Below are 20328 nucleotides of genomic sequence, written 5' to 3'. Positions count from 1 at the left end.
TGGTGCTCTCTAGCATGTTTCAGTGTTACTTGCCTAGAAGTTATTTAGCTCGTCTGGTAGGCTCGTGTCAATGGGCAACTCTCAGCTGTGCTTCCCTTTTGTAGTCTGTATTAGTTTGCAAGCCCTACCACATCCGACTGGCGTCGGAGCCGGTGTAGTACGTTTCGATCTTAGTCTTGTATTGAGATGCTTTGCCTGTTTGATGGTCCGTCGGAGGGCATAGCGGGATTTCTTATAAGCTTCCGGATTAGAGTTCCGCTCCTTGAAAGCGGCAGCTCTAGCCTTTAGCTCAGTGCAAATGTTGCCTGTAATCCATGGCTTCTGGTTGGGGTATGTACGTACAGTCGTCCAAATACGCCCAAGAAGTGAGGAATTTTTGTATGGAGGTCAATGAGTTTTGAAGTTGGTCAACAAAAAATGCAATTGCTAATTTGCTACGTTAGGCTTATTTGATTGTAAGTAATTTTTGTAATGTTTAGGTTGTTATGAATGCAGTGATAAGTGGACGCCTGTGGGATATCAGCAACTTACCCAAAAACTACTATATTGTAGTTGCCCCTGTTGTCATAGAGATATATAGAGGACTCATCATGGATGTAATCCATTTTAGCATGGACATTGCCATTTGAAGACTTCCAACATGTTAAAGTAGTCAACTGGGTGGGGATTCCTATGAGTTGGGGAAAAAATCAGTCAATGAAGAAACATATTGTACTACTTTATAAAGGAGATTGCCATTGAGGCTATGTCTATTGCTGTCAGATGCTATAATGGCACAGATACATAGATGAGTCCTCTATATATCTCTTTGGCTATTGTTCACAGGTATCTGTGCTCTCATTGGTTAGAATAGTCCCACCTGATCTCACCTCCCACCTACCTTCCATCTTTGAGGACATTTATTTCCATTGTTAGATTGGTCATTCTAATATCTTGTCAATATAATAAACATTTTTGGGTTAAATGTGCCTCACTCATGCCCTGCCCGATGACCAGCGTCTCCACCCCCTTCTGAAGTACCTCCTCCAGATCTGCAGGCTGCACTCCAGGGTGACACTACACACAACGTGTGTAGTGACATTCTCATCAAATAAGGTGCTGCCCATGTCCATCTCTATGTGCTGTCCGTCCTATTATCATCCGAACTTACGTCCGTCTCAGTCTCTCCAGTCCCAGGTGCGGCTTCCCCCGGGCCACACCTTATAGGAAGAGGAGCAGCCCTTCACCTTCATGTGTCTCCAGGAAAGGGAAGCAATCTCTGGTGACGACATAGGGCATGTGTTGTGTCTCAGGTGCTGCAGGCACATTTGGAAACAAATGCAGCATTTTTAATCTAAAAGGTGGCCTAGCAACAGGGGGTTTGCCGGTTGTGAATCCTGCTGGGAAATAAGACAGGAACCGGAGGGTACTATCCATGGCTCACAGGGGCCGCCCTGCTCAAACCTCTCCAATCTCTGTGTTGGTGTGTCTTTCAGAGGGGTTGTCAACTTGAGAGCAATGCTGCAAGAAATATGGATATATAAGGTATTCTAATAAAAACATAAGCATATGTAGTGAGAAACATTTCGAAAGTTGAATCCCTATGAACTATTAGATCGTATCTGTTCACGTGACCATGTAAACAAACTGGTGAACTGTAGCAAGAGCACGCAAACAAGTTTAAAAACCCTAACAAATAGACGAACGATACGCTCAAATGTCACTTTATCATTTACTACAGATTTCTGTTGGTATGAATTCTATGTCCGTCAGTCGTGATTGCTACTTTTCCTTACTAGTTCGTTCCCTCCCAACCTGACTAAAGAGTTTTATACCTTAACCAAAGCATGTCGTTTCCAATGGGAACACATGAGCCATAGTGGGCAGAGCCAAGCATGAGCTTGCGAGATCCTATTGGCGCTTTCTAGCATCATCTGCATATTTCCGTTAGGGAACACCCACTCTGTGAAGTGCGCGTGTGCGATAACTAATTTCGCATTTGCAGTCCTTCTAAACAACACGATTTTTTTTTTTTTTGCAAAGGGTAAAGTTTACAAACCGTAGTCCACTCTGTTCAAAACCGTATTGAGATCAAATGTTTCATCAATGAGAACATTTGCAGAATTTCGGCCAAAATCCATCTTCTCCCACTCCCCGGCATTGGGCTTCCTCTCGCTACCATATTTGGTAGTGCGTGGAATCACCAAGCGGATGCTTCACATTTAACCATCCAGTGAAATATCTGCCTCATTGTTGTGGCCTGACTGCTACTTCCGTGAAGGGGTGGGTGTGTTCCGAATCGTTGTCAAGTTGCTGATGCTGCAGCGTTGTGGAACTTTGCAGACAGAAATGTCATGACTCGAGCTGATGTGATCGCTTATTACATATACCAGAGAAGTATATATGTTCTATATCATAGATATCTATCTGAACGTTGGCCAACGTTGTCTCCTGCTGAAAGTGGCCATGATAAAATGTGGACTGGCTAATGGATAAATGTATTAACTCAACGTTTGAAGCGAGCTGTTTGTCCCACCGAGTTCATCCAATAACCATTTATTTTATACACTTTTTTTCTACATGGACTTTTATGTTGTGTGAGTCCCTCCCATTTTCTAAAAGCCTATTATACTGCCTTTAGGTTCCCATTCCTCCTGTTGTCACTGTAACCTGTCCAAAGGGGAATAATGATGCTGCAAATGCATTTGATAAGAACAAATATTTAATTTTGTTTATCCACATTAACATATGCATCACAATCTGGCTTCTGGGCCCAGAATGCCTATTTCTAGACTAAAAAGGACTTCTTCACACCGCATACGCCACATATAAAAATAACAGTTCTGGGTCTTTATATAAATAATGGGGCCAATGTGTGACATTTGGATCAAGATATCAAAATGGTTTGAAACTAAAATAAAAATTATTTTCAAGCAGTTCCATGTGTATTTAGAGTAATAAAAGTGAATATATGCAAATTGACCCATAACTCCACCTATACAACAACATTGGACTATAATCCTTTAAAAAGACATTGTCACGTCAAATTCAAGGACTTTCAGGGACTTTTTCAAGCGATTAATTGTAATTTTCAAGGACCTCTAATTGTACATATAGGACTTAAAATGTAAAATATATATATATATAAACACCACAATTTCAAAGATTTTACTGTGTTACAGTTCTAAGGAAATTAGTCAATTGAAATTGATTAGGCACTAATCTATGGACTTCACATGACTGGGCTGGGGTGCAGCCATGGGTCAGGCCCAGCCAATCAGAGTTTTTTCCCCACAAAAGGGCTTTATTAGACAGGAAAACTCCTCTGAAGAAGCCGGATGTGGAGGTCTTGGGCTGGCATGGTTACACGTGGTCTGCGGTTGTGAGGCCGGTTAAACGTACTGCCAAATTCTCTAAAACAATGTTGGAGGTGGCTTATGGGAGAGAAATTACATTCCCTGGCAACAGCTCTGCTGGACATTCTTGCAGTCAGCGTGCCAATTGCACACTCTCTCAAAACATCTGTGGCATTGTGTTGTGTGACAAAACTTCACATTTCATAGTAGCCTTTTGTCCCCAGCACAAGGTGCACCTGTGTAATGATCATGCCTTTTAATCAGCTTCTGCTTTTGCCACACCCGTCAGGTCGATGGATTATCTTGGCGAAGGAGAAATGCTCACTAAAAGGGAGGTAAACAAATTTGTGAGAAATAAGCTTTTTGTGCATATGAAACATTTCTGGGATCTTTTATATCAGCTCATGGAACATGGGACCAACACTTCTCATGTTGCGTTCATATTTATGTTCATTGTAGAACCCCTCCCACCAAAATGCAAAAAGTAGGCCATTGCCACTGAGAATAATGCATTTTTTTAGGCCTTGCCAATGCATTAATATTCTAAATATTATTACATAAACTAAATTGATAATGTAGACATTGCATGACTAAATAAATTGGATGCATGCATGGTGATTTTTCTGTAGGCTGTAGCCTGATGCAGGGACACATAATAAATCACAAAATAGGGGTAGCATTAATCTCACCATCTGTTTTTATAATGAGAATGTAGACTATTTCAAGCCCCTTGTATTGTTTAAAATTGCAGGTGTAATACGGAAAACAATGTATTTGTCATTTCATTACCAGATCATATTACACTGCCACTAGGTTGTCATTTGTCATTATATCCAGAATGAATAGGAATAGCAATGGGTTTTGACAGACAACAGATGATCAACATCAACTCGCTAGGGATATCATCAGAGTAAATAACGTTCTAAATGCATTCTTGACATTCTTGACAATATCACGGCATAACTGATCAGCTGGACACCAAATGCACATCCAACAAATATTATGCATAATTATTGAAGAACCACATTAATGACAGTATCAATGTACATTTTAAATATAAAAGGCAAGGTGACTTTCGGTTAGAAGCACCCGATCTTGCAATTACATACATAATTTTGGATTTGGGTGCCCATAAACCGTTTTCACCCCATAACATAACGAGATCCACATACAATGTTACAAGTTATAATAGGGCATGTGTTGTGTCTCAGGTGCATTTCTGAGATCTCTATAGAAAAGAAAAAAATGGTCAAATGGTTAGATCCAGGATTCCTACAAGATTCAATGTCTAATTTAACAGATTAATGCCAATATATCACAAAGACAATTTACACTGCCAAAATTGCAAGGATAAAAAAGTTATATTTTATGTTGCATGATTTTGGACAAATCCTCAAGACACCAACCATGATAAAGGGTTAAACAGACAGTTGAAGTTGGAAGTTTACATACACCTTAGCCAAATACATTTAAACTCAGTTTTTCACAATTCCTGACATTTAATCCTAGTAAAAAGTCCCCGTTTTAGGTCAGTTAGGATCCCCACTTTATTTTAAGAATGTGAAATGTCAGAATAATAGAGAGAATGATTAATTTCAGCTTTCACTTCTTTCATCACATTCCCAGTGTGTCAGAAGTTTACATTCACTCAATTAGTATTTGGTAGCATTGCCTTTAAATTGTTTAACTTGGGTCAAACGTGTCGGGTTGCCTTCCACAAGCTTCCCACAATAGGTTGGGTGAATTTTGGCTCATTCCTCCTGATAGAGCTGGTGTAACTCAGGTTTGTAGGCCTCCTTTGCTCGCACATGCTTTTTCAGTTTTGCCCACACATTTTCTATAGGATTGAGGTCAGGGCTTTGTGATGGCCACTCCAATACCTTGACATTATTGTCCTTAAGCCATTTTGCCACAACTTTGGAAGTATGTTTGGGGTCATTGTCCATTTGCAACCAAGCTTCAACTTCCTGACTGATGTCTTGAGATGTTACTTCAATATATCTACATAATTGTCCTTATGATGCTATCTATTTTGTGAAGTGTACTAGTCCCTCCTGCAGAAAAGCACCCCCACAACATGATGCTTCCACCCCCGTGCTTCATGGTTGGGATGGTGTTCTTTGGCTTGCAAGCCTCCCCCTTTTTCCTCCAAACATAATGATGGACATTAAGGCCAAACAGTTCTATTTTTGTTTCATCAGACCAGAGGACATTTCTCCAAAAAAGTACAATCTTTGTCCCCATGTGCAGTTCAAACCGTAGTCTGGCTTTTTTATGGCGGTTTTGGAGCAGTGGCTTTTTCCTTCATGAGTGGCCTTTCAGGTTATGTCGATACAGGACTCGTTTTACTGTGGATATCAATACTTTTGTACCCATTTCCTCCAGCATCTTCACACGGTCCTTTGCAGTTGTTCTGGGATTGATTTGCACCTTTCTCACCAAAGTACGTTCATCTCTAGGAGACAGAACACGTCTCCTTCCTGAGCGGTATGACAGCCGTGTGGTCCCATGGTGTTTACTTTCGTGCTATTGTTTGTACAGATTAACGTGGTACCTTCAGGTGTTTGTAAATTGCTCCCAAGCATGAACCAAACTTGTGGAGGACTACAATGTTTTGGTTGATATCTTTTGATATACCATGATGTCAAGCAAAGAGGCACTGCGTTTGAAGGTGGGCCATGAAATACATCCACAGGTTCACCTCCAATTGATTCAAATGATGTCAAATCAGAATCAGAATCATTTAAAGTTGAAAACGATTCCAACCTAAGTGTATGTAAACTTTGACTTCAACTGTATGTTTTATATCAACTTGTGAATTGTATTGAATATAGCTACGATCTCTCCTTATATCTTCATGGAATTACATAATACATTGATAATATTCTGGCTTTTTTTTGTTATCAACAGCTGTATCAAGTTGTCCTGTGTAGGAAATGCTCAGTGGTACCATAGTTATACCCTTCTGCATACAGTATGCTGCCACCACCACACACAAATACACCTTGGGCAGTATGGCTTTACATATAGGAAAATACCCAGAAACTACGTGTCCAATTCAAATCCCCGATCACATCAAAGAGACTTCATGGCATTGTTGGCTAGTACCACTGGCATTAGTTAAGTGTCCCATTGACATCAAGACATCTCTTCTAATATCTTAGTCTGAGTTGTTTAGATAATGGCTTGTTGAGTGTCTGGGTCTTAGAACCGCTCTGGTTCCTAGTGTCCCTCAACCCACTGGGGCTGTTCCTTCATGGCAACGATCAGCTCATTCGCTGTCGGACCGCCCCCTCGTCACTCCGCCTTCCATTCCACTGTTGCCTGGCAAGAGAGCAGAAAATTCTGGGGGTCAAATAAAACATTACAAATTTCAAATCCGATATTTGTTTTATTTGTAGAATAGTTTTCATTACAATTCCAATTAGCTTCCTCTCCTCCCTGTCCTTTCTTTCCCTGACCTATAATTCCTTACAATCAAATGCGGACCGCATTATCTACCAAGAAAATTCTCTTCGATTATAATCACAGCCATGTATATCCCGCCCCAATCAGACACATCGACGGCCCTGAAATAACTTCTTTGGACTCTGTAAACCACATACCCTGAGGCTGTATTTATTGTAGCTGGGGATTTTAACAATGCTAATCTGAAAACAAGACTCCCTAAATTTTATCAGCATATTGAATTCGCGACCCGGGCTGGCAAAATTCTGGATCATTGCTACTCTAATTTCCACCATGCACACAAAGCCCTCCTTCGCCATCCTTTGGCAAATCTGACCATGACTCCATTGTGTTTCTCCTAGCCTATAGACAGAAACTAAAACAGGAAACGCCCGTGCTCAGGTCTGTTCAACAGTGGTCCGACCAATCTGATCACACGGACTGGGATGTGTTCCGGATAGCCTCAGACAACAACATTGATGTATACTCTGATTCGGTGAGTGAGTTTATTAACAAGTGCATCGGTGATGTTGTACCCACGGGAACTAATAAAACCTTCCGACCAGAAACCGTGGATTGATGGCAGCATTTGACCACTGCTTTTAATCATGGCAAGGTGACTGAAAACATGACTGAATACAAACAGTGTAGCTATTCCCTTCACAAGACAATCAAACAAGCTAAGCGTCAGTATAGAGACAAAGTAGAGTCGCAATTCAACGGCTCAGACACGAGAAGTATGTGACAGGGTCTACAGTCAATCACGGATTTACAATCCCTAGCAGTGTCCTAAGAGCATGCGCAGACCAGCTGGCTGGTGTGTTTACGGACATATTCAATCACTCCTTATCACATTCTGCTGTTCCCACATGCTTCAAGAGAGCCACCATTGATCCTGTTCCCAAGAAAGCTAAGGTAACTGAGCGAAACGACTACCGGCCTGTAGCACTCACTTCCATCATCATGAAGTGCTTTGAGACTAGTCAAAGATCATATCACCTCCACCCTACCTGACACCCTAGACCCACTCCAATTTGCTTACCGCCCCAATAGGTCCACAGACGACACAATCGCAATCACACTGCCCTAACCCATCTGGACAAGAGAAATACCCATGTAAAAATGCTGTTCATCGATTACAGCTCAGCATTTATCACCATAGTACCCTCCAATCTCGTCATTAAGCTCGAGACCCTGGGTCTTGACACCGCCCTCTGCAACTGGGTCCTGGACTTTGACGGGCCGCCCCCAGGTGGTGAGGGTAGGAACCAACATCCCGCTGATCCTCAACACTGCGGCCCCACAAGGGTGCGTTCTCAGCCCTCGCCTGTACTCCCTGTTCACCTATGACTGCGTGGCCATGCACGCCTCCAACTTGATCATCAAGTTTGCAGACGACACTACAGTGGTAGGCTTGACGAGACGGCCTACAGGGAGGAGGTGAGGGCCCTCGGAGTGTGGTGTCAGGAAAATAACCTCACAATCAACGTCAACAAAACAAAGGAGATGATCGTGGACTTCAGGAAACAGCATAGGGAACACCCCCCTATCCACATCGACGGGACAGCAGTGGAGAAGATGGAAAGTTAAGTTCCTCGGCGTACACATCACGGACAAACTGAAATGGTCCACCCACACAGACAGCATGGTGAAGAAGGCGCAGCAACCTCAGGAGGCTGAAGAAATGTGGCTTGTCACCTAAAACACTGACAAACTTTTACAGATGCACAATCGAGAGCATCCTGTCGGGCTGTATCACCGCCTGGCAGCTGCTCCGCCCACTACCGTAAGGCTCTCCAGAGGGTAGTGAAGTCTGCACGACGCATCACAGGGGGGCAAAGTACCTGCCCTCCAGGACACCTACACCACCCGATGTCACAGGAAGGCCAAAAAGATCAGCAACAACCATCCAAGACACTGCCTGTTCACCCCGCTATCATCCAGAAGGCGAGGTAAGTACAGGTGCATCAAAGCTGGGACCGAGAGACTGAAAAACAGCTTCTATCTCAAGGCCATCAGACTGTTAAACAGCCATCACGAACATTGAATGGCTGCTGCCAACATACTGACTCAATCTCTAACCACTTTAATAATTGGATGTAACAAATGTATCACCAGTCACTTAAACAATGGCACTTTATATAATGTTTACATACCCTACATTACTCATCTCATATGTATATACTCTACACCATCTACTGCCTCTTACCTATGCTGTTCGGCCATCACTCATCCATATATTTACACTTGTGTATAAGGTAGTTGTTGTGAAATTGTTAGATTACTTGTTAGATTTTACTGCACAGTCGGAACTAGAAGCACAAGCATTTTGCTACACTCTGCTACACTTAACATCTGCTAACCATGTGTATGTGACCATTAAAATTTAATTTGATTCAGACTCACCTGTCATCTCAGTGGCACTGGTCTGGCATCAGCCTGGGTCTGGAGAAGCTGGACTGGGGACTTTGGCCTTGCTGCTGGACTGGGGACTTGGGCCTTGGGCCTTGCTGCTGGACTGGGGACTTGGGCCTTGCTGCTGGCCTCCCCAGCGGCAGGGTTAGCATTAGCAATATGGCTAGCTTTAGCAATAGGGTTGTCATTAGCTTTAGCATTAAGGCCAGCATTAACATTGGAGGGATTGTCACTAGCATTGGAGGTAGCTGTGTTGCTCCTCTTTCCATCTGTGACATCAGTCTTCACCAGACACAGCATCTGAAGCAGTCCCATGGCATCAAAGTCCTCGCCCTCACACACCCCCCTCCTTCTTAGCAACTCCAACACCTACAACACAGAGCTATACAGTTATATAAACACACACACATCCAAATGTCATCCCTTCAGGAGGTTGAAAAGATTTGGCAGGGCCCTCAAATCCTCAAAATGTTAACACAGCTGCACCATTGGGAGCATCTTGACTGGCTGCATCACTGCTTAGTATGGCAACTGCACTGGGGCCAAGCTCCCTGCCATCCAGGACCTCTCTATCAGGCGGTGTGAAAGGAAGGCCCGGAAAATGTTTGACTCCAGCCACCCAAGCCATAGACTGTTCTTTCTGCTTCCACACAGCAACTGGTACCGGAGCAAAAAGTCTGACATCAACAGGCTCCTGAACATCTTCCATACCCAGGCAATTTTTGCACACTACACACTCAGACTTAATTTGCCCGCACACACATTCATATGGACTCTACACACAGGCACACACATACAATCATATGCACTGCTGCTACACTGTTTAACATGTGCAATACCTGTCAACAGTTTGTACACCTACCCATTCAAGGGTCTTTATTTTTACTATTTTCTAGAATAATAGTGAAGATGTCAAAACTATGAAATAATCATGTAGTAACCAAAAGAAAGTGTTAAACAAATCAAAATATACTTCATATTTTAGATTCTTTGCCTTGACAGCTTTGCATACTCTTGGCATTCTCTCAACCAGCTTCACCTGGAATACTTTTCCAGTCTTGAAGGAGTTCCACTTGTTGGCTGCTTTTCCTTCACTCTGTGGTCCAACTCATCTCAAACCATCTCAATTGGGTTGAGGTTAGATGATTGTGGAGGCCAGGTCATCTGATGCAGCACTCCATCACTCTCATTCTTGGTCAAATAGCCCTTACACAGCCTGGAGGTGTGTTTGGTCATTGTCCTGTTGAAAAACAAATTATAGTCCTACTAAGCGCAAACCAGATGGTATGGCGTATTGCTGCAGAATGATGTGGTAGCCATGCTGGTTAAGTGTGCCTTGAATTCTAAATAAATCACTGACAGTGTCACCAGCAAAGCACCAACACACCTCTTCCTCCATGCTTCACAGTGGGAACCACACATGCAGGGATCATCCGTTCACCTACTCTGCGTCTCACAAAGACAGTGGTTAGAACCAAAATCCTCAAATTTGGATTCATAAGACCAAAGGACAGAATTCCACCAGTCTAATGTCCATTGCTCGTGTTTCTTGGCCCAAGCAAGTCACTTCCTTCTTATGGTGTCCTTTAGTAGTGGGTTCTTTGCAGCAATTCAACCACGAAGGTCCCATTCACGCAGTCTCCTCTGAACAGTTGACGTTGAAATGTGTCTGTTACTTGAACTCTGAATCATTTATCTGGGCTGCAGTTAACTCTAATGAACTTATCCTCTGCAGCAATTACAGATCCTCTGTAACTCTGGGTCTTCCTTTCCTGTGGAGTTCCTCCTGAGAGCCAGTGTCATCATAGCGCTTGGTGGTTTTTGCGACTGCACTTTCAAACTTTCAAAGTTCTAGAAATTTTCCAGGCACCAGTGGGTTTGGCGACGGATATGTAGTGAGGGCCAGCCAACTAGAGCATAGAGGTCGCTGTGGCGAGTAGTATATGTGGCTTTGGTGATTAAACGGACGGCGCTGTAATAGCAAACTGGATGTAGTCTGAGTAGAGTGTTGGGGGCTATTTTGTAAATGACATGGCCGAAGTCAAGGATCGGTAGTATAGTCAGTTTTATGAAGGTATGTTTGGTGGCATGAGTGAAGGAGGATTTGTTGCGAAATAGGAAGCCAATTCCAGATTTACGATTGGATTGGAGATTCTTAATGTGAGTCTGGAAGAAGAGTTTACAGTCTAACCAGACACCTAGGTATTTGGAATTGTCCACATATTCCATGTCAGAACCGTCCAGAGTAGTGATGCTAGTCAGGCAATCGGTTGAAGAGCATGCACTTAGTTTTACTGGCATTTAAAAGCAGTTGGGGGCTACGGTGTTGTATGGCGTTGAAGCTCGTTTGGAGATTTGTTAGCACAGTGTCCAAAGAAGGGCCAGATGTATACAGAATGGTGTCGTCTGCGTAGAGGTGGATCAGAGAATCACCAGCAGCAAGAGCAACATCAATGATATATACAGAGAAAAGAGTCCGCACGAGAATTGAGCCCTGTGGCACCCCCATAGAGACTGCCAGAGGTCCGGACAACAGGCCCTCCGATTTGACACACTGAACTCTATCTGATAAGTAGTTGGTGAACCAGGCGAGGCAGTCATTTGAGAAGCCATGGCTATTGAGTCTGCCGATAAGAATGCGATGATTGACAGAATCGAAAACCTTGGCCAGGTCAATGAAGAAAGCTGCACAGTACTGTCTTTAATCGATGGCGGTTATGATATCGTTTAGGACCTTGAGCATGGCTGGGGTGCACAAATGACCAGCTCGGAAACCAGATTGCATAGTCTATTAACTTGGCTTTCGAAGATTTTTGAAAGGCAGGGCAGTATGGATATAAGTCTATAACAGTTTGGGTCTAAGGAGAGGGGGATGACTGCGGCAGCTTTCCAATCTTTGGGAATCTCAGATGATACGAAAGAGAGGTTGAATAGGCTAGTAATAGGGGTTGTAACAATTTCTGGGGATAATTTTAGAAAGAGGGTCCAGATTGTCTAGCCCAGCTGATTTGTAGGGATCCAGATTTTGCAGCTCTTTCAGAACATTAGCTGTTTGAATTTGGGTAGAGAAGTGGGGGAGGTTTGGGCAAGTTGCTGCAGGGGGTGCTGAGGTGTTGACCGGGGTAGGGTTAACCAGGTGGAAAGCACGGCCAGCCATGGAAAAATGCTTCTTGAAATGATCGATTATCCTAGATTTATCGGTGGTGACAGTGTTTCCTATCCTCAGTGCAGTGGGAAGCTGGGAGGAGGTGCTCTTATCCTCCATGGACTTTAGTGTCCCAAAACCTTTTGGAATTAGTGCTACAGGATGCAAATTTCTGCTTGAAAAAGCTAGCCTTAGCTTTCCTAACTGACAGAGTATATTGGTTCCTGACTTCCCTGAAGAGTTGCATATCGCGGGGGCTATTCGATGTGAATGCAAAACGCCACGGGATGTTTTTGTGCTGGTCGAGGGCAGTCAAGTCTGGGGTGAACCAAGGGCTATATCCGTTCTTAGTTCTAAATGTCTATTTAAGATGGAGAGGAAAACACTGCTGAAGAGTAACCAGGCATCCTCTACTGACGGGATGAGGTAAATATCCTTCCAGGATACCCGGGCCAGGTCGGTTAGAAAGGCCTGCTTGCTGAAGTGTTTTAGGGAGCATTTGACAGTGATGAAGGGTGGTTGGCTGATTGGCTCAAACACATTAAGGAAATAAATTCCCCAAATAAACTTTTAACAAGGCACACCTGTTAATTGAAATGCATTGACTACTTCATGAAGCTGGTTGAGAGAATGCCAAGAGTGTGCAAAGCTGTCATCAAGGCAAAAGGTGGCTACTTTGAAGAATTTCAAATGAAAACTATATTTTTTGGTTGCTACATGATTCCATGTGTTATTTCATATTTTTGATATCTTGACTTGTATTCTACAATGTAGAAAATAGTAAAAATAAAGAAAAAACCCTGGAATAAGTTGTGTCCAAACTTGACTGGTACTGCATGTCCTGATGCCTAATCACATTAACCCTATACATATCTACCCCCACCACATTATAAATGTGGTATTGGCACTGACCCTGCAACTGACTGTATATAGCTTACTTACGTTCTTCTTATTTCTTATGTTTTTGTTCTACTTGACTATTCTCTATCGTACTACTGATACTCATTACAGCATTGTTAGGGAAGTGCAAGCAAGATTCACTGTACTTGTGCATGTGACAATAAAAACTTAAATCCAACACCCCACACACACACACACACCTTCATGTACTTGTAGGACTTGAGCTCGCTGAGGTTTTCTTCCAGGAAAAGGAAGTAGAGTGTCAGGTCATCCCATTGCCCCTGGGGTAGCGGCAGAACACCGGTGGTAGGCAGTGATTGGTAGGACTCCAGGAAATGGGTGTGTGATTGGAAGAAAGGGCGCAGAGTGGAGTAAATCACCACGGGAACCAGCATGGCGTACACCAGCAGGTTAACAAAGCTGAAATCACAATCCAGTCAACTTCATTTAAAAAGGGAACAACAATTACTTGCTAAAAAGGTGGCATAAAAACCTTAGCAAAGTGAAAACGCCCACGGCGACCAGCTTGCACTGTAATTGGTAGGGGATCGAGGTGTCATTGGCCAGGAGTCCAGTGCGTAGGGAACAGCTGAACTGTGGGGATTATCACAATTTACGACCAATTAGTTAGCCAGATAACTCACAACATAAATTAGGGTCAGTTATGACTAGACCCACTTGGTCAGTGGGTCAGGGTTAGTTACCTGGTCAGTGAGGGATGCGAGGCAGAGGTAGTAGCCCAGGTAGATACAGGCCAAAAGCAAGGTGAGCAGGTTGAGGCCTCGACACAGCAGGTAGCGCCACAACAACACAACACTCCTCCTCTTGGTCAGCAGATACTGCTCCACCACCGGGTACATGAAACACCCCTCAGTAGGGTCGGACGCACCACTGTAGAGAGGGAGAGAGAGTGAGAAGGTGGGTTAGCAGTGATGGAGGTCAGGCCCATAGTAATGTCTGGAATGGAATTAATGGAACAGTATCAACTTCAAACGGTCTCCATGTGTATTACACCGGCTCTGACGTTCCTCGGATGTGGCAGGGCTTGCAAACTGTTACGGACTACAAAGGGAAAACTAGCCCTGAGCTGCCCAGTAACGTGAGCCTACCAGACAAGCTAAATGCATTTTATGCTCGCTTCGAGGCAAGCAACACTGAAGCATGCATAAGAGCAACAGCTGTTCCAGACAACTGTGTGATCACGCTCTCCGTAGCCGATGTGAGCAAGACCTTTAAACAGGTCAACATTCAGACAGATTACCAGGACGTGAACTTAGAGCATGCACAGACCAACTGGCAAGTGTCTTCACCTACATTTTCAACCTCTCCCTGACCGAGTCTGTAATACCTACATGTTTCAAGCAGACCACCATAGTCCCTATGCCCAGGAAAGCGAAGGTAACCTGCCTAAATGACTACCGCCCCGTAGCACTCACGTTGGTAGGCATGAAGTGCTTTGAAAGGCTGGTCATCACTCACATCAACACCGCCTTCCCGGAAACCCTAGACACACTCCAATTCGCATACCGCCCCAACAGATCCACATATGAAGCAATCTCAATCGCACGCCACACTGCCCTTTCCCAACTGGACAAAAGGAACACCTATGTGAGAAGTCTGTTTATTGACTACAGCTCAGTGTTCAACACCAGAGTGCTCAAAGTTAATCACTAAGCTAAGGACCCTTGGACTAAATACCTCCCTCTGCAACTGATTCCTGGACTTCCTGACGGGCCGCCCCAGGTGGTAAGGATAGGCAACAACACATTTGCCACGCTGATCCTCAGGGGTGTGTGCTTAGTCCTCTCCTGTACTCCCTGTTCACCCACGACTGTGTAGCCAAGCACAACTCAAACAACATAATTAAGTTTGCTGACGACAACAGTGGTAGGCCTGATCACCGATAACGATAAGACAGCCTATAGGGAGGTGGTCAGAGACCTGGCCGTGTGGTGGCAGGACAACAACTTCTCCTTCAACGTGAGCAAGACAGTTCCTTGGTGTCCACATCACCAACAAACTATTATGGTCCAAACACACCAAGACAGTGGTGAAGAGGGCACGACAATACCCATTCCCCCTCAGGAGACTGAAAAATTTGGCATGGGTCCCCAGATCCTCAAAAAGTTCTACAGCTGCACCAGAGAGCATCCTGACCAGTTGCATCACCACCTGGTAGGGCAATTTCTCAGCATCCGACCGTAAGGCGCTACATAAGGGCAGTGCGTACGGCCCAGTACATCACTGGGGCCAAGCTTCCTGCCATCCAGGACCTATATATTAGGCGGTGTCAGAGGAAGGCCCCAAAAGAATTGTCAAAGACCGCAGTCACCCAAGTCATAGACTGTTCTCTCTGCTACCGCACGGCAAGCGGTACCGGAGTGCCAAGTCTAGGTCCAAAAGGGTCCTTAACCACTTCTAACCCCAAGCCATAAGACTGCTGAATAATTCATCAAAATGGCCACCCAGACTATTTACATTAACACACACCACCCCACCACCCACCATGCACTGTTTATCATTATGCATGGTCACTTTATTTTATTTTTTATTTAACTAGGCAAGTCAGTTAAGAAAAAAATTAATAAATTGTTTTTACAATGACAGCCTACCCTGGCCAAACCCAGATGACGCTGGGCCAATTGTGCGCCACCCTATGGGACTCCTAATCACTGCCCGGATGTGATTCAGCCTGGATTCGAACCAGGGACTGTAGTGACGGCTCTTGGACTGAGATGCAGTACCTTAGACCGCTGCGCCACTTGGGAGCAAATTTTACCCCTACCTACATAAACAAATTACCTCGATTAACTTTACCCCCAGACATTGACTTGGTACCGGTACCCCTGTATATAGACTCGTTATTGTTATGTGCTACTTTTGTATTTAGTAAATATTTTCTTAACTCTATTTCTTGAACTGCATTGTTGGTTAAGGGCTTGTAAGTAAGCATTTCACAGTAAGGTTGCATTGTTGTATTCAGCACATGTGCCATAACACTTGATTTGATGACGTTCTATTAATTCCATTCCAGCCTTTCAGTCTGTTTGATGCCTAATGAATCCAACCCAGTCAGCCTACCTGTCTGTGTGTTCCCCAGCAGTGGCCATGCGTTTAGCCAGGGTGACAGCACGGTTGTAGCAGCGGTCGAGCTCTTCTATGATGAAGCTGAGGTCTGACTGAAGCAGAGGCGAGGCAGAAAAACTCCAGAAAACTGCTGGACTATACATAATTACTGCTACCAACAGCAGGATATAGGGGAAGAACTGGGAAAGGGAGAGAGAGGAGGGTTGGGAAAGGGAGAGAGAAGAGGGTGGACAAAGGGCGAGAGGAAAGAGAAGAGAGCAAGAGGAGAACGGTTAAGTATTAGTTCTCTGTGTTTGCCCTTGTGTAGCCCTACGGATAGTCTGCAAGTGTAGGTTACCTTGTGTTGCCATAGCTGTAGTGTTCGAGTGTGTAAGGCTGCCCAGCAGTAGGAGTCCACGTATATGGCCTGGCGCCTGGAAAAGTTAGCTGGAGGGAAACAGCTGATCTGAACACCTGAAAGACAGACAGAAACACAAACACACAGAGATAATAATCACTAAATTATATCATTTGTGATTTAATAATTAATTCATCGCAAACACGTAACCCCCTCACTCACACACACACACACACACACACACACACACACACACACACACACACACACACACACACACACACACACACACACACACACACACACACACACACACACACACACACACACACACACACACACACACACTGTGACACACCCACAGAGACCTCCTGGGCGAAGGCTAGAGAGATGAGGAGGAGAGGGAGTCCCACCGCTACGCACGTCACCATCTTGTCCACGGCTAGTTCAGTGCGCACGGCGGGGTACCTTCCCTGACCCGGCTCCTTCAGGAGGAAATCACTGAACACATACTCTATAGCGACGTGGGCGATAGCCATCTCTGACTCTGCTGTCTTAGCAGATCGAACCACGGTTTCGTTTCTAAACGTGTTTACCCTCGCTCTCGTGAGCTCGAAATGGCAACGCTAAAGTTGAAACTGAAAGACGCACCATTGAAAAGTTGACAACACCTAGCTAGCAAGCTAAGCTACCGGTAAGTTAATGTAACTAGTGTGTCACGTGTACGCTTGACCAAACTACATAAATCAATCAAGCCATGCTATGAATTTAGCTAGCTAAATAAAGTATCTGGTTTGGCGGTGCACAACAAATGCTGTTAACCAATTAAAATGCTTTGATGTCCCTTCCGGGGTGTCTCAAACTCGGGTAGTGCAAACTCGGTTTCTTGGGATCTCCCTACCCTAAACTTAACCCTTACCGTCTCCTTAACCATTTAAAATGTCAACTTCAATGGGAGGTAGGAGCCCAGATAGCAAGAACCCTTTCAGATCCTTCCTTTTTTTTTGTGTTTCCAAGCTCTGTGATCTTTCCATACTTCCCTTTTTAATTGTTTTCTTTGAACCTTTATTTAACTAGGCAAGTCAGTTAAGAACAAATTCTTATTTATAATGCCGGCCTACCCCGGGCAAACCCTAACGACGCTGGGCCAATTGTGCGCTACCCTATGGGACTCCCATTCACGGCCGATTGTGATACAGCCTGGAATCGAACCAAGGTCTGTAGTGACGCCTCTAGCACTGATATGCAGTGCCTTCGACTACTGAGCCACTCGAGAGCCCCTTGCTTGCTTTATTCTTTCATTTCCCCCCCAATGTCTTTCACTGTGTTACCTTCACCGAATCACTCGCAAAACGTCTACAGGACACTGCACAGGCTTGCATGAAAGAAACGTTTTTTTCCCATCCTCTCTTTATGCACTGTAGCTGCATGTTTTTACTGTGTCTGATGAGAGCTGTTGCTCTTCCGTGAGGCCTGAGGGAGAGAGAGAGGGGTCACCGAGTGTCATCTGCAGACCTCATCACTCAGGCCCCTCGTCCCTCAGGCCCCTCTCTATAGTGCCACCTACTCTCAGGCCCTCTCGTCTTTATACAATGCCTTCAGAAAGTATTCAGACCCCTTGACTTTTTCCACATTTTGTTACGTTACAGGCTTTTTCTAAAATTGATTTTTTTTTAAACAACTCAGCAATCAACACATAATACCCCATAATGGCAAAACGAAAACAGCTTTTAAGGCATTTTTGCAAATGTATTACAAATAAAAAACGTATTTATTTACATAAGTATTCAGACCCTTTGCTATGAGACTTGAAATTCTGCTCAGGTGCATCCTGTTTCCATTGATTATCATTGAGATGTTTTTACAATGAGAAACAAGATTCTCTGTTCCTGACATGAGGACTCCTTGCTGTCCCCAGTCCACCTGGCCATGCTCCTGCTCCAGTTTCAACTGTTCTGCCTTACTATTATTCAACCATGCTGGTCATTTATGAACATTTGAACATCTTGGCCACGTTCTGTTATAATCTCCACCTGGCACAGCCAGAAGAGGACTGGCCACCCCACATATGCTCTCTCTAATTCTCTCTTTCTTTCTCTCTCTCGGAGGACCTGAGCCCTAGGACTGTGCCCCAGGACTACCTGACATGATGGCTCCTTGCTGTCCCCAGTCCATCTGACTGTGCTGCTGCTCCAGTTTCAACTGTTCTGCCTTATTATTATTTGACCATGCTGGTCATTTATGAACATTTGAACATCTTGGTCATGTTCTGTTATAATCTCTACCCGGCACAGCCAGAAGAGGACTGGCCACCCCACATAGCCCGGTTCCTCTCTAGGTTTCTTCCTAGGTTTTGGCCTTTCTAGGGAGTTTTTCCTAGCCACCGTGCTTTTACACCTGCATTGTTTGCTGTTTGGGGTTTTAGGCTGGGTTTCTGTACAGCACTTTGAGATATCAGCTGATGTACGAAGGGCTATATAAATACATTTGATTTGATTTGATTTGATTTGAAAACAAGATTGAACTCTTTGGCCTGAATGCCAAGCATCACGTCTATAGGAAACCTGGCATCATCCCTACGGTGAAGCATGGTGGTGGCAGCAGGGACTAGGATACTAGTCAGGGTCGAGGGAAAGGTAAACAGAGCAAAGTACAGCGAGATGAAAACCTGCTCCAGAGCGCTCAGGACCTCAGACTGGGGGAATGGTTCACCTTCCAACAGGACAATGACCCTAAGCACACAGCCAAGACAACGCAGGAATGGCTTCGGGACAAGTCTCTGAATGTCCTTGAGTGGCCCAGACAGAGTCCGGATTTGAACCCGATTGAACATCTCTGGAGAGACCTGAAAATAGCTGTGCTGCGACACTCCCCATCCAACCTGACAGAGCTGGAGAGGATCTGCAGAGAAGAATGTGAGAAACTCCCCAAATACATGTGTGCCAAGAAGACTTGAGGCTGTAATCCCTGCCAAAGGTGCTTCAACAAAGTACTGAGTAAAGGGTCTGTCAACAGGTCTGAATACGTTCAGAAGGCATTGTATATAGGCTACTTTCTATTATAGTTTTCTTGGTAGCCTATTGGTTTTCGTTGCTGTAAATGGAACTGTACGTGTTGGAAACGTGTTTATGGTAGGCTGGCATTGCTTAATTGATTATGTGGGTTGGATTTGATTCACAGAAGGGTATTGTGCCATATCACAACGTGTTGCTGAACTCATGAGCGAGTGGAATGATTTTCCATGTTTGAAGCGGGCCTGGATTGGCCTATTTATTTGGCAAGACAGCTGTGCATGGCTGCATCTCACTCCTTGGTACCGCTGTTTGAAGCGGGCCTGGATTGGCCTATTTATTTGGCAAGACAGCTGTGCATGGCTGCATCTCACTCCTTGGTACCGCTGTTTGAAGCGGGCCTGGATTGGCCTATTTATTTGGCAAGACAGCTGTGCATGGCTGCATCTCACTCCTTGGTACCGCTGTTTGCATTCGTTAGCTTTCGCAGTTGTGTCGGGATTCTAAGCCAAACTGCTATTCAGTATGTTTGTTTCCATGCATGGATAACTACGCTACTACTTTCTGCTTTCAGTTTGCATTATTATGGTAAGGCAGCTGTGTGTACGGCTGCATTCACTTAGGCTGTTTGTAATAGGTGAATTGCCCTAT

General features: G+C 44.5%; 2 protein-coding genes and 1 pseudogene across 2 annotated transcripts in view; 1 reads left to right on the top strand and 2 right to left on the bottom strand.

Annotated features, from left to right (window-relative positions):
* Positions 1–662: 662 nt before the first annotated feature.
* Positions 663–1271, bottom strand: LOC123992844 (annotated as a pseudogene).
* A 4541-nt stretch (positions 1272–5812) lies between these two features.
* LOC123992841 (pannexin-1-like) lies at positions 5813–17567 on the bottom strand. The gene is made up of 8 exons (XM_046294407.1): positions 17025–17567; positions 16667–16782; positions 16324–16508; positions 13947–14133; positions 13736–13836; positions 13443–13662; positions 9189–9566; positions 5813–6659 (listed from the first exon to the last, which is right to left on the bottom strand). The coding sequence occupies exons 1-7, from the start codon at positions 17203–17205 to the stop codon at positions 9192–9194; spliced, it is 1365 nt and encodes a 454-aa protein (XP_046150363.1). The 5' UTR covers positions 17206–17567; the 3' UTR covers positions 5813–6659; positions 9189–9191.
* The window catches only part of LOC123992840 (spartin-like), a 17222-nt gene continuing 13963 nt past the window's right edge, over positions 17070–20328 (top strand). The window contains exon 1 of the mRNA XM_046294404.1: positions 17070–17360. The gene's annotated coding sequence lies outside the window, so the exon portion shown is untranslated. The remainder of the gene's footprint in view (positions 17361–20328) is intronic.

The sequence above is a fragment of the Oncorhynchus gorbuscha genome, linkage group LG13, assembly GCF_021184085.1.
Source record: "Oncorhynchus gorbuscha isolate QuinsamMale2020 ecotype Even-year linkage group LG13, OgorEven_v1.0, whole genome shotgun sequence".
Lineage (NCBI taxonomy): Eukaryota > Metazoa > Chordata > Actinopteri > Salmoniformes > Salmonidae > Oncorhynchus > Oncorhynchus gorbuscha.
Note: the sequence above shows the minus strand (reverse complement) of the source record. Positions and strands in the feature narration are given on the sequence as shown.